The following is a 13475-nucleotide window of genomic DNA, read 5'->3' on the forward strand; positions in this document are numbered from 1 at the left end:
CGATTATTGGGGAGCTAATCCATAAAGACCAGGCGGGTTTTATACCACGACGACAAGCCAGTGACAATATCCGACGGGTTATCCTACTCCAGCATCTAGCCCGTTCTCATCACATACCAATGCACCTTCTACCTTTGGATATAAGGAAGGCGTTTGATACGGTTTCCTGGCCCTATCTACACTATTTTACGTCGCTGGGGCTTTGGCCCGCATTTTCTACAATGGGTTAGCTCCCTATATAATCATCCACAAGCCTATGTTAAGTACTCGGGGTTCCGTTCAGATAGCTTCCAAATACAGAGGGGGAAGAGACAGGGATGTCCCCTCTCCCCCCTAATTTTTGCTCTAGTGATCGAACCACTAGCTGCTTTGATTAGAACAAGTCCGGATATCAAGGGATTAGAAATTGCATCCACGTCTCACAAACTTTGCCTATTGGCCGATGATGCACTCTTGTTCGTAACCTCTCCTCGCACGACACTCCCTAACCTCATCCGGATTCTGGAAAAATTTGCTAGTATTACAGGTTTGGAAGTTAACCAATCTAAGTCTAAGGCTCTCAACGTGTCTCTCCCGCAAACAGAATTTATTCACCTACAGGACCACTTTCCCTTTCTTTGGTCCACATCATCAATACCGTATCTCGGGATAAAACTAACTGGTAACCCTGCTTCTCTTTATCAGGCAAATGACCTCCCTATGTTGTCATACTTGACTTCCCTGCTGGACGCTTGGCGACCGCTTTGTGTCTAGTGGCTTGGACGGGTTGCGGCTGTTAAAATGTCTTTACTCCCAAAACTCCTGTATCTCTATAGATCGCTATTCCCTCCTACTTCCATCGAATCATTCAGACCCGTGTATTTCAGTACATATGGGGCTCCATTAAACCAAGGGTGCCTAGATCCGTTCTCCATAGCAAACTTAGTGGAGGCCTAGGAATCCCTAACTTTGCCCGCTATTATCATGCGGCCCAGCTGGCCCAAATAACCCTACTACATGCAAAAATTGAAATACCACTATGGGTCAGTCTGGAAGCGATAGAACTCACCTCCCTAGTGGGGTCTAACTAATTATGGCTGCCCTCTTCAACCCGTGGCCTTGTATCCAAACCCTATCACATGCCACTCTCTCAGGTTGTGGGACGGTTTACGAGGCCCTTTCAAATTAACCTCTCCCCACTACTATCCTTGCTAGGCCACCCACTTTTTTTATCCAGCCTTTACCGAACCGAGTTCTTTCCAGCTCTGGTCCCAAGCAGGGTTGAGTCGAATTTGCGATTTGGTCACTGATACCGCTCTTAAAACATTTCCTGTCCTTCAGTCTCCAGCCAAACCTCCTCCCAATGAATGCTTCCGTTACCTCCAAATTGCCCACTTCGCCCGAACAATAATAGGCCCGTGTACCTTGGATGATTTATCAATCTATGAAAGCATTTGTAACTCAGACCCACATGAGCCAGGCATCATATCACGTCTCTATAATCACCTTACCTCCCTGTCTGCTAATCTCCCCTCTTATGCTGCACAGTGGTCCGAGGACCTACAAATTGAGTTGGATGCTGAAGATTGGACGAGCATTTGGACCAACACAAAATCCTCAACACATAAATGTTGTAGCGCTGGAGGCGAATTATAAAGGTCCTTATGCGTTGGTACCTTGTCCCAGCAAGAATTTCGAAATTCTTACCGAATTATCCACCTGTATGTTTCCGAGGCTGTGGAGAGAGAGGTACACATGTCCACATTTGGTAGTCATGCCCTATAGTGCAACAATTCTGGACAACAATATTCCACATGGCCTCCACGCTACTTTGGGATACCCTAGACCCTAACCCTTCCCTGGCACTGTTAAATCATGTGCAGGGAGACTACAAAAGAGCCCAATTTCGTCTTCTTCTCAAACTTACAACTGCCTCTAAACAGACGATCGCCAGAGCCTGGAAAACCCCGAAAATTAAACATAGCGGAAGTGAAAAATAGAGTCACTCAAGCTATGATTCATAGCAAAATTGAAGCCACTATTCTAGACCATATCCGCCAACACAGCAGAACCTGGACACCATGGGTGGAGCACTTTCTTCCCTCAGACTTTGATAGTCATTTGCTGGAACCCTAACTCCCCCACAGATATTTCAGTCTTATAGTGTAAACCTCTGGGGACCCGTGCGACCCCGTCGACCGCTTCTTACCCTCTCCTTTTCTTTCTCCTTTTTTTTCCCTTCTCTACTTCTGTTCGTTTCCCCATTACCTATACTCACTTGTCTCACCTATACTCTCTACCAGTGTTAATGTTTGCTGGCCGGACATATCTCACAGACCTTTTCCCCCTTGCTCACAGGGGAAGGTAGTTGTTTAAATTCCGTTACTCTACTGAGTCTTTTCCTCTCTACTGTCAGCATCCTCTGTGGATCTAACTCACAATCGCAACTCTCTGAACTATACTGTTGAATTGTAACAATTTTTGTTTAACATTTCTCCATCACATCTGTATAATCTTCATGTGTGATGCATTGTAAGTTTTGTTCATTAATCTCCAGATGAGATGATTGGTTGATGTATTCAATAAAAATCTTTGAACAGAAAAAGAAAACTAAAATAAAAGTATTTTAAACATTTAGCTTATGAATATGGACACAACAGACATAAAGATTAAATACAAAACAAATGAGGTAAAACTATGTCATGCTTTGAGAACACAAATAAATAAATAAATACCTGCACTGGGAGCTTGTCCATGAATTAACGTAGGTGGTTTTAGCCTAAACCCACTGGCTTTTTCCTCTAAAAAGATATCAGTTGCTTAGTTATCAGCAAGATCTCATTTAATAGGATAGAAAATATATTGGTTTATTTAAATTTTCATAAAGATAGCTGTAGATATTACCACACAATATGCGTGTAAATAAAGAGCATAAAGGGTTTATGCTATTGTCCCATATTTCACAAGATCCAGCATGCATAATACAAAGCTTTAAACACAATTGTCATTTTCCAACAATCAGTCTCCTGCCAATTATAAACCAGATGTGAAACAACTTACCTGGTTCTGAGTCTGAGTTACCAGTGGAGGGCTGACAGAAGCTAGATGGCATGAAGACATTGTTCTTTGTCACTGTAGGAAAACAGATTTCAGATAATTCAGTTATAATAGGTTTTTAAGCAAACAGCAAACATGCATATATGCCCAGCTTTTAATGCTCTATTTTAGAGGAGCTGCCCTTAACTACTGTTAGAGCTAGACTGCTTAAAATATACACTGAAAATGTGTTGTGTTCTTCGGTTAAAAATGGCTTTGTCACCACCTCCTATTGTCATCACACACAATGCAGGACCAGCGTCCACCACACCACATTGTACGTAAAGAGAATTGGAGCATTGGCTGTTACAGGACCAGCTAGCAAACTAGCATTAAAAGGAGACTTGTGGGAATTCAAGAAAATATACATACTTACCTACCTACTGCAGCTGTCCCCTGCCAGCTCTAAGCCTGAGCCATCATGTGATCGCTCAGTTCTCAGGTCCACTCTAAGCAGAGAGACAGAATCCACACTTCCTGGGGTATCAAAAGTTGCCCCTTCCACATATTTTTAATAGCTGGTATGGCCTATTATAGTGATAGGTCATGAGGAAGCAGGCAAGCTCAGACACTAAGGCACAGTGTTGGAGCTTTGCATAATCAAAATGGCCTGATATTCAGGTACTGAAAGTTGTTCTGGCTACGTAAAAGGCAACTATAGGTGCCTACACAATATACCCATCAGCAGCAAATTTATTTATTTTTTAACCACTTAAGGAGCAAGCCTCTTTGAGATTTGGTGTTTACACGTTAAAAAACAGATTTTTTTTTTGCTCGAAAATTACTTAGAACCCCCAAACATTATATATATTTTTTTCTAACATCCTAGAGAATAAAATGGTGGTCGTTGCAATACTTTGTCACACCGTATTTGCGCAGCGTTCTTATAAGTGCACTTTTTTGGGAAAAAATACACTTTTTGGAATTAAAAAAAAATAAGACAACATTAATGTTAACACAATATTTTTTTATATTGTGAAAGATAATATGTTACGCCAAGTAAAATGATACCCAACATGTCACGCTTCAAAATTGTGCGCTCGTAGAATGGCGACAAACTTTTACCCTTAAAAATTTCCATAGGCGACTTTTAAAAAAATTCTACAGGTTGCATGTTTTGAGTTACAAAGGAGGTCTAGGGCTAGAATTATTGCTCTACCGATCGCGGCGATACCCCACATGTGTTGTTTGAACACAGTTTTCATATGCAGGCACTGCTCACGTATGCGTTTGTGTCTGCATGCGAGCTCGGCGGGACGGCGCACGTTTAAAATGTTTTATTTTATCTTTTATTTTTTTACATTTTAGTGTAAATTTAAGATCTGAGGTCTTTTTGACTCCAGATCTCATATTTAAGAGGTCCAGTCATGCTTTTTGTCTATTACAAGGGATGTTTACATTCCTTGTAATAGGAATAAAAGTGACACCATTTTTTTTTTTTTTTTTAAACCACTTACCAACCGGCCCATAGCCGAATGACGGCTGCAGGGCGGTTGGATAACTCTGGGAGGACGTCATATGACGTCCTCCCGGAATTCCCCTCTCGCGCGCCCCCTGGGGCGCGCACCCGAACACATCCGTGACCGCCGGGTCCAGAGGACCCGGCACATCACGGATCCCGGTAAATGGCCGCTGATCGCGGCCGTTTACCATGTGATCGCGCTGTCAAATGACGGCGCGATCACATGTAAACAGACCGGCGTCATCTGATGACGCCGGTTCCTCTCCTCCCCTCCTGTGTACCGATCGGTACACAGTGAGCGGGGAGGGGGATGGATGGATGTCTGCAGCGCTGTGGGCTGGATGTGTAGTGCCCACAGCGCTGCACAGAGACATCCATCCATCCATGCTCAGCCATCCCTAACGCTCTGCAATGCTGTGCAATACTCTGCCATGCCCCCGCCATACTCTGCCATGCCCCCGCCATACTCTGCCATGCCCCCGCCATACTCTGCCATGCCCCCGCCATACTCTGCCATGCCCCCGCCATACTCTGCCATGCCCCCGCCATACTCTGCCATGCCCCCGCCATACTCTGCCATGCTCCCGCCATACTCTGCCATGCCCCCGCCATACTCTGCCATGCTCCCGCCATACTCTGCCATGCCCCCGCCATACCCCGCCATACTCCGCAATACCCTGCCATGCTGAGCCATGCTCAGCTGTACTCGCCCTCTGTATGTGGCCAGGCTGTGGAAGTCTCACACGTGGTATCGCCGTACTCAGGAGGAGCAGGAGAATCTATTTTGGGGTGTCATTTTTGGTATGTACATGTTATGTGGTAGAAATATTGTATAAATGGACAACTTTGTGTTAAAAAAAAAAAAAAGCGTTTTAACCACTTCCCGCCCCCCGGCCGTCATACAACGTCCTTGACTTTGTGCGGGGATATCTGAATGATGGGTGCAGCTACAGGCATCATTCAGATATCAGCTTTTTCAGCCGGCGATTCCCTACACCATAGGAATGATCATAGCGGCTGTTCCACTGCTTGATCGTTCTTACGGGAGGCGAGAGGGGATAACCCCCCCCCCCCCCCCACGCTTCTACCGACTCACCGCTACGATCGAAGCCAGGATCGTTTTTTTTTTTTTTTTTTTTTATTTTAGGCTTCCCAGCCTAGAGGTGAGATGTGGGGCCTTATTGACCGCATATCTCACTGTAAAGAGGACCTGTCATGCCATATTCCTATTACAAGGATGTTTATATTCCTTGTAATAGGAATAAAAGTGGTCAAAATTTTTTTTTTTTTGGAAAAAAGCATCAAACTAAAATAAAGTAAAATGAACAATAAAAAAAAAAAAATAATTTTTAAAGCGCCCCTGTCCCTGTTTGCTCGCATGCAGAAGCGAACGCATACGTAAGTCCCGCCCACACATGAAAACGGTGTTCAAACCACACATGTGAGGTATCGCTGTGATCGGTAGAGCGAGAGCAATAATTTTGGCCCTAGACCTCCTCTGTAACTCAAAACATGTAACCAGTAAAAAATTTTAAAGCGTCGCCTATGGAGATTTTTGAGTAGCAAAGTTTGGCGCCATTCCACAAGCGCGTGCAATTTTGAAAGGTGACATGTTGGGTATCTATTTACTCGGCGTAACTTCATCTTTCACATTATGCAAAAACATTAGGCTAACTTTACTGTTTTGGTTTTTGTAAAGCACAAAACAGTTTTTTTTCCAAAAAAAACGCGTTTAAAAAATTGCTGCGCAAATACCGTGCGAGATAAAAAGTTGCAACGACCGCCATTGTATTCTCTAGGGTCTTTGCTAAAAAAACATATATAATGTTTTGGGGTTCTATGTAATTTTCTAGCTAATAAATGATGATTTTTACATATAGGAGAGAAATGTCAGAATTGGCCTGGGTGCTCCAGAACGCCTGAAGGTGCTCCCCTGCATGTTGGGCCTCTGTATGTGGCCACGCTGTGTAAAAGTCTCACACATGTGGTATCGCCGTACTCGGGAGTAATAGCAGAATGTGTTTTGGGGTGTAATTTGTGGTATGCATATGCGGTGTGTGAGAAATAACCTGCTAATATGACAATTTTGTGGGAAAAAAAAAAAGTAAAAAAAAAACCTTGATTTTGCAAAGAATTGTGGGAAAAAATGACAACTTCAAAAAACTCACCATGCATCTTTCTAAATACCTTGGAATGTCTTCTTTCCAAAAAGGGGTCATTTGGGGGGTATTTGTACTTTTCTGGAATGTTAGGTTCTCAAGAAATTAGATAGGCCGTCAGTACTTCAGGTGTGATCAATTTTCAGATATTCGCACCATAGCTTTTGGACTCTATAACTTTCACAAAGACCAAATAATATCCACCGATTTGGGTTAATTTTACCAAAGATATGTAGCGGTATAAATTTTGGCCAAAATATATGAAGAAAAATTACTAATTTGCAAAATATTATAACAGAAATAAAGAAAAATGTATTTTTTTTACAGATTTTTCGGTCTTTTTTCTTTTACGGCGCAAAAAATAAAGAACCCAGCGGTGATTAAATACCACCAAAAGAAAGCTCCATTTGTGTGAAAAAAAGGACAAAAATTTCATATGGGTACAGTGTTGCATGACTGAGTAATTGTCATTCAAAATGTGAGAGCACCAAAAGCTGAAAATTGGTCTGGTTAGGAAGGGGGTTTAAGTGCCCAGTGGTCAAGTGGTTAAAGAAACAGTGTCACTTTTATTCCTATTACAAGGAATGTAAACATCCCTTGTAATAGAAAAAAAGCATGACAGGACCTCTTAAATATGAGATCTGGAGTCAAAAAGACCTCAGATTTCATATTTACACTAAAATGCAATAAAAAAATAAATAAAAAGTTAAGCGCTATGGGTGGAAGTGACGTTTTTACGTCACTTCCGCCCTGCAGTGGTATGGAGATGGGTGGGGGCAATCTTCCCCCTCACTCATCTCCATGCCAAGCCAGGGACAGGACACGATCGCCTCCGCCGCTACCGACACCCCAGGTAAGCGGCGGAGGGCACCGGAGAGCGGCGGGAGGGGGGCCCCTCTCCCACCGCCGATAAAATCCGCTGCAGATACCACTTTTATCTTGAAGCGGACCGCCCGCTGAAGAAGAGGATACCGGGGTTATGGCAGCTAGCTGCCATAACGGTATTCCTCTTCAAAGTAGTTTCAGCTGTTTTACGTCGTTTAAACTCCACTGCTGATAAACGTCCACGTGTGCATGGACAGATAGGATAAACAGAGTGGAGTTTATGGGCTTTTAAAAAAAAAAAAAAAAAAAAAAAAAAAAAAACACGCCCAAACTCCAAAAAACGGCCGTTTATGAGCTCCAGTGTGCATGGAGCCTTAGTTCTTTTGTTTGTTTTTTCAAAGAGGTTTTGTTTATGCACTACAGTTACTAAACATTGATTTTTAAGCAAATACAAGAATGTGTAATATAATTTTATTGTTTTAATTAAATAAAAGTATTTGAGTAGTTCTACAACTATGTGTGATTAACCTATAATCGGTTCGGATATCGCCGTTTTACCAACCTGACAGCTTATTATTCTAAGTAGGAAACCTTCATTTTGTTTGCAAATACTCCTTACATTTAAAGAGCACCTGTCATTTCAGATCCATTGTGACAGCGCCTGTTAGCGGGCATCCACGCCACGTCCCTCACCTTGTTGTGTTCACTTCTGCATCACCAGCCATCCCATTAAAGTGAATGGGACTGTCTGAGTCAACAGCGGGTCAGAGGAGGAGCCACTGCGTGACAGATGACAGCTGCTCTTTCAAAATTATGATTACCTTCCTGCCCAGACCAATTTTCAGCTTTCGGTGCTCTCACATTTTGAATAATTACTCAGTCATGCAACACTGTACCCATATGAAATTTTTGTCCTTTTTTCACACAAATAGAGCTTTCTTTTGGTGGCATTTAATCACCGCCGTTTTTCTTTTGTTTGTTTTTTGCGCTATAAATGAAAAAAGACCAAAAATTCTGTAAAAGAAAATGCATTTTCTTTGTTTCTGTTATAACATTTTGCAAATTAGTAACTTTTCTTTATATAATTTTGCCAAAATTTATACTTCTACATATCTTTGGTAAAAATGACCCAAATCCATGTATATTATTTGGTCTTTGTGAAAGTTATAGAGTCTACAATCTATGATGCCAGTTGTTGAAAATTGATCACACCTGAAGTACTGACGGCCTCTCTCATTTCTTGAGACTCTAAGGCCTCTTTCACACGGATGATCCGTATGTCCGTTTTTCATCCATCCGTTTTCGGATGAAAAACGGACATACAGTCATCCCTATGGAGCGTCGGATGTCAGCGGTGACATGTCCGCTGACATCCGACCCGCTCCGATCCGAAAAGTGTAACGGAGGAAAAACCTACTTTTTCCTCCGTTTTCGGATCGGATCGGATGACGACGGACACTACGGACCGTCATCATCCGATCCCCCCATAGGGGAGAGCGGCGCTCTGACAGGTCCGTCGCTGCACAGTGTGCAGCGATGCACCTGTCATCTTCCTGCTCAGCGGGGATCGGCGGAGCTATCCCCGCTGAGCAAGCGGATGTTCACGGGGCGGATCATCACTGATCTGCCCCGTGTGAAAGAGGCCTAACAAGCCAGGAAAGTACAAATAACCCCCCAAATGACCCCCTTTTGAAACGTAGACATTCCAAAGTATTTAGTAAGAGGCACAGTGAGTTTTTTTAAGTTTTTTTTTCCACAATTCTTTGCAAAATGAAGGTTTTCTTTTTTCCCACAAAATTGTCATATTAGCAGGTTATTTCTCACACACAGCATATGCATACCACAAATTACACCCCAAAACACATTTTACTATTCCTCCCAAATATGGCGATACCACATGCAAGACTTTTACACAGCTTGGCCACATACAGAGGTCCAACATGCAGGGAGCACCTTCAGGCATTCTAGGGATATAAATTACACATATCATTTCTTGACTGCCTCTTTCACTTTTGAAGATCCTGGACCACCAGGACAATGGAAATTCCCAAAAAATGACCCCAGTTTGGGAAGCAAACCCCCCAACGTATATTCTATCAGGCATAATGAGTCTTTTGAACATGTCATTTTTTTCCACAAGTTTTTGGAAGATAAAAAATAAAAAAATTGTTTTCAACACAAAGTTGTCCATTTATACAATATTTCTAACACATAGCATGTACATAGCAAAAATTACACCCCAAAATATATTCTGCTACTCCTTCCAAGTATAACAATACCACATGTGTGGGAATTTTACAGCCTGGCCGCATACAGAGGTCCAACATGCAGGGAGCATCGTCAGGTGTTCTAGGGGCATACATTTTAAATCTAATTTGACTACCTATTACACTTTGTGGCACTGATGGGCACTGTAGTGGCATGGATATGGCACAGATAAGAACTGATGAGGCATGGATGAGCCGTGGATGGGGGCTGGCCGAGCCGTGGGTGGCCGAGCCGTGGATGGATGGATGAGGCCAGAATGGGCACAGAGCAGCAATGTGGGCACTAAAGATCCAGCCCATAGCGCTGCTGCAACCGATCTCTCCCCCTCTCCTCTCACACTATACCGATCGGTACGGAGAGGGGAGAGATGAACCGGGCATGCACCGGCTTGTACACAACTGATCACTCCGTCATTTGACACTGACAAAGGTGCTTACAATCCTTTGTGCGGGAAGAAAAAATAAAAATAAAAAAAATAAAAGTTGCTGTTATCTGGTTAAAAAGTATTAGCTAGAATTAATTAGTTAGTCAAGTCCATTCAAATCTGCTAGTGCACCCAACACTACCCTCTCACCAAAATGACAATGCTGCTATCCAAAGAGGTCTCCATCGATTGCTAGTCTATCCAGAGTGGAGACACCCCAAGATAGGAAAAGTATTACAGGCAAGATCATCAGGTGAAAAAAAAACAAAAAACACAAAAGTCCTAAAAAGAGAAAAATGAAATGCAGCCACCACAGGATTAGTAGGTTGCAATATATTACATCTTGCTTTGGGGTTTAATACTACGTCAAAAGGAACAGCATACACTTTCATTCTATAACATCAGCATTGTAATTGCAACATATGCAATAGTTATTTTTGAGAAATACGTTTATTTGCAAAATCTTCTTTCGTGTCAAAGCTGCTGGTCATCTCTATCCACAACTTCCTGGATTCCCATCCTGCTTTGCAGCTTCTCCTCTGCTGTTTACATTCCATTTTCTATTTGCAAATGTGTGCAAACTAAACCCCTGTTTTTAGCGCAAACTGTTAGACAGGACAATTTGTTTGGTTGCAGGTTGGTTGGTAAAGTGGAGCTGGGAGTTTTCTTTGGTTTTGTTTAATAAAAATAATTGTAATACAATGTAGTAATATATGATTTTACATTTTAATCATAGGTAAGCTTTAAGGAAACCGTATACAGAATACATTCTGGATTTACTTAAATTTTAACTTTACAACTAGACAATCCTGTTTCAGGTTTTACATTCATACAACATGGTGATAACTTTCTTTACCACCATTTGATTAACCAATAAATTATACCTGACTGAGAAGGTGGAAACTGTGAAAAGGATGATGTCCGTTCTCTTTTTGGTGGAGGGCAATAACTTCCATCCTCTTTATCAGAATCTAAAGCAGAGAAGACAGTGTAAGGATTGAAATTTCTTACATACTATAAACTAAAACGTTGGCAGCATGAGTAACATTTGAGCAATAAGCCATGTTGTCTTACCATCACCTTGTTCTGGACTGGATCCCTCTGCAGACCTCTACAATGGGACAGTAGAGAGATTATAACAAACAGTTGTACATTTCTACTCAAATTACATTTCTTTACAGAAGTCTCAAATATAACAAGATAGAATAAATCTGGAATTTTCATATGCACCAATGAAAAAAAAAAAAAAAAAAAAAAAAACACACACACACACACACACACACACACACAGCTTTTGTAAGTGAAGAAAAAATATTTGACTGCCCTTAAAGCGGACCTTCAGTCATTTTTTCATCTTTCCATCTATTAAATCTTTTGCCTTTGTTGTATTAACTTTGGATCGTAGAATTTTTTTTTCTGCCAGTAAAATACCTTTATACAGCCCAACTTCCTCTTGTCTGGTAAGAAGTCTAGGACTAATGACATCATACACAGCTCTCTCACTAACTCTTAAGTGTGCCAGCAAGGGAGGGGGGATGAGTCATAGGAGGGCCAAATCAGAGCTGGAGGGGCTGGATGAGGACTGAGATAACAGAAGCCTTTTAGGACAACTTTGGAGAGGATAACCGAGAAACTTACTCTAGGGTGGGACTACTGCCTGCAGTACCTTCCTGCCGAAGGCTTGATCTGCGGTGGACAGCAAGTCCAACCTATAATGTCGGAGAACTGTTGAGTAGTTGGGCCAAGTGGCAGCCATGCAAATTTGTTCAGGCGTAGCACCGGTCCTTTTGGCCCAGGAAACTGCTGTTGATCTCATAGAATGAGCAGTAATACCTGAGGGGGGTATTTCTCCCTTCGCTTTGTAGGCCTCCGTGATTGCCCATCTAAGCCATCTGCCCAGCGTGCTTTTGGAAGCTTTCTCCCCTTTACATGAGCCTGAGAAAATCACGAAGAGAGCATTTGATTTTCTGAATTCTTTGGTGACTATTAGAAAGTGTGGAAGGCACCCCCTCACATCCAATGTGTGGAAAGTTTCTTCTCCTGGGTTGGAAGGAGCCAAGGAGAAAGTGGGCAAGACTATTTCCTGTGAATGGTAAAAAATGTCGAAGAAACCTTAGGCAGGAAAGCTGGATCTGTTTGAAGGATCACCTGGTCTGAAAGAACCTTTAGAAAGGGTTCTGTGATTGCCAGGGCCTGAAGCTCCCTGACTCTTCTTGCTGACGTGATGGCTACCAAAAAATTGTTTTTAAGGACTATGATTTTTTTTTTTTTTAAGGATGCTTCCTGTAAGGGTTAAAAACAGAGCTCCCGTGAGACCCTGTAAAACAGCAGACAAATCCCAACTGGGAAAAATTAAGTGATACCGTCCTATTTGGTGCAAGTGCCCTAAAAAAAAAAAAAAATAATAATCTTGAAATTAAGACCTCTCGGGATAGTCTTCTCAAAAAAAAAAAAAAAAAAGAAAAAGAGGAAGAAGAAGATAGAGCGGCCAGTGACCTGCAGGCCTTTAGACATACACCAGAAATTGAACTTTTTCCAAACCTTCAGGTATATGCCTCGAGGTACCTCCTTTCTACTAGAGAGTAGGGTCTTCACTAATTTATCTGACAGTCCCTTGGCTTTTAGGTCTTCTTCAGAAACCAAGTAGTTAGATGTAACCGGTCTGTTTCCGGATGATTCACAGACCCCTGCGCCAACAAGTCCTTCCTGGGCGGCAGCTTCCATGGAGGTTTTGTGGCCAGGTTTAGTAGTGTCGAACCAGGGTCTTTTTGGCCAAAAAGGAGTGACCAGGATCAGATGATTGGCATTTTCCTCCCTGAATTTCCTTGGACCAGTGGTACCAGGGGAAAGGGGGGGGGGTTTATACAGCTGGTAATGCCACGGGTGTGCGAGAGCATCTTTGCCTACAGCCCAGTCTTCTCGGTGGAGTGAGAAGAACTTTTTTTTCGTGTTCTGTTGGCTGGCAAACAGATCCATTTGAGGCTGTGTCCCCACGCTTCGGAGATCATCAAGAAAACTTCTTGGTTCAGACTCCACTCTGCTTTCTCCATCCTTCTGCTTAGTAGGTCTGCTAGCAGATTCTGGGATCCTTTTAGGTGGACCGCTGACAGAGAGGCCATATTCTGTTCTTCCCAGGCAAGTAGCCGACTGGCTAGTTCCAGTACATAAGCTACTGCAGTCGTATTGTCCGACATGTTGTCCCTTTACTGCTTGTTGAAAGGCTAGGAGACCGGGAAAGATGGCCTTTAGTTCCCGCCAATTT

At 42.6% G+C, this 13475-nt stretch overlaps 1 protein-coding gene across 2 annotated transcripts in view; it reads right to left on the reverse strand.

The window, feature by feature from the left end:
• The window catches only part of RANBP3 (RAN binding protein 3), a 114733-nt gene that overhangs the window by 59608 nt on the left and 41650 nt on the right, over positions 1–13475 (reverse strand). For both annotated transcript variants that reach the window (XM_073598993.1, XM_073598985.1), the window contains exons 3-6: positions 11288–11324; positions 11098–11184; positions 3040–3111; positions 2715–2780 (exon numbers count right to left, since the gene is read on the reverse strand). In XM_073598993.1, coding sequence (XP_073455094.1) covers positions 2715–2780; positions 3040–3111; positions 11098–11184; positions 11288–11324 — 262 coding nt within the window. The remainder of the gene's footprint in view (positions 1–2714; positions 2781–3039; positions 3112–11097; positions 11185–11287; positions 11325–13475) is intronic.

Source organism: Aquarana catesbeiana, linkage group LG01 (assembly GCF_042186555.1).
Source record: "Aquarana catesbeiana isolate 2022-GZ linkage group LG01, ASM4218655v1, whole genome shotgun sequence".
NCBI classification, from domain to species: domain Eukaryota; kingdom Metazoa; phylum Chordata; class Amphibia; order Anura; family Ranidae; genus Aquarana; species Aquarana catesbeiana.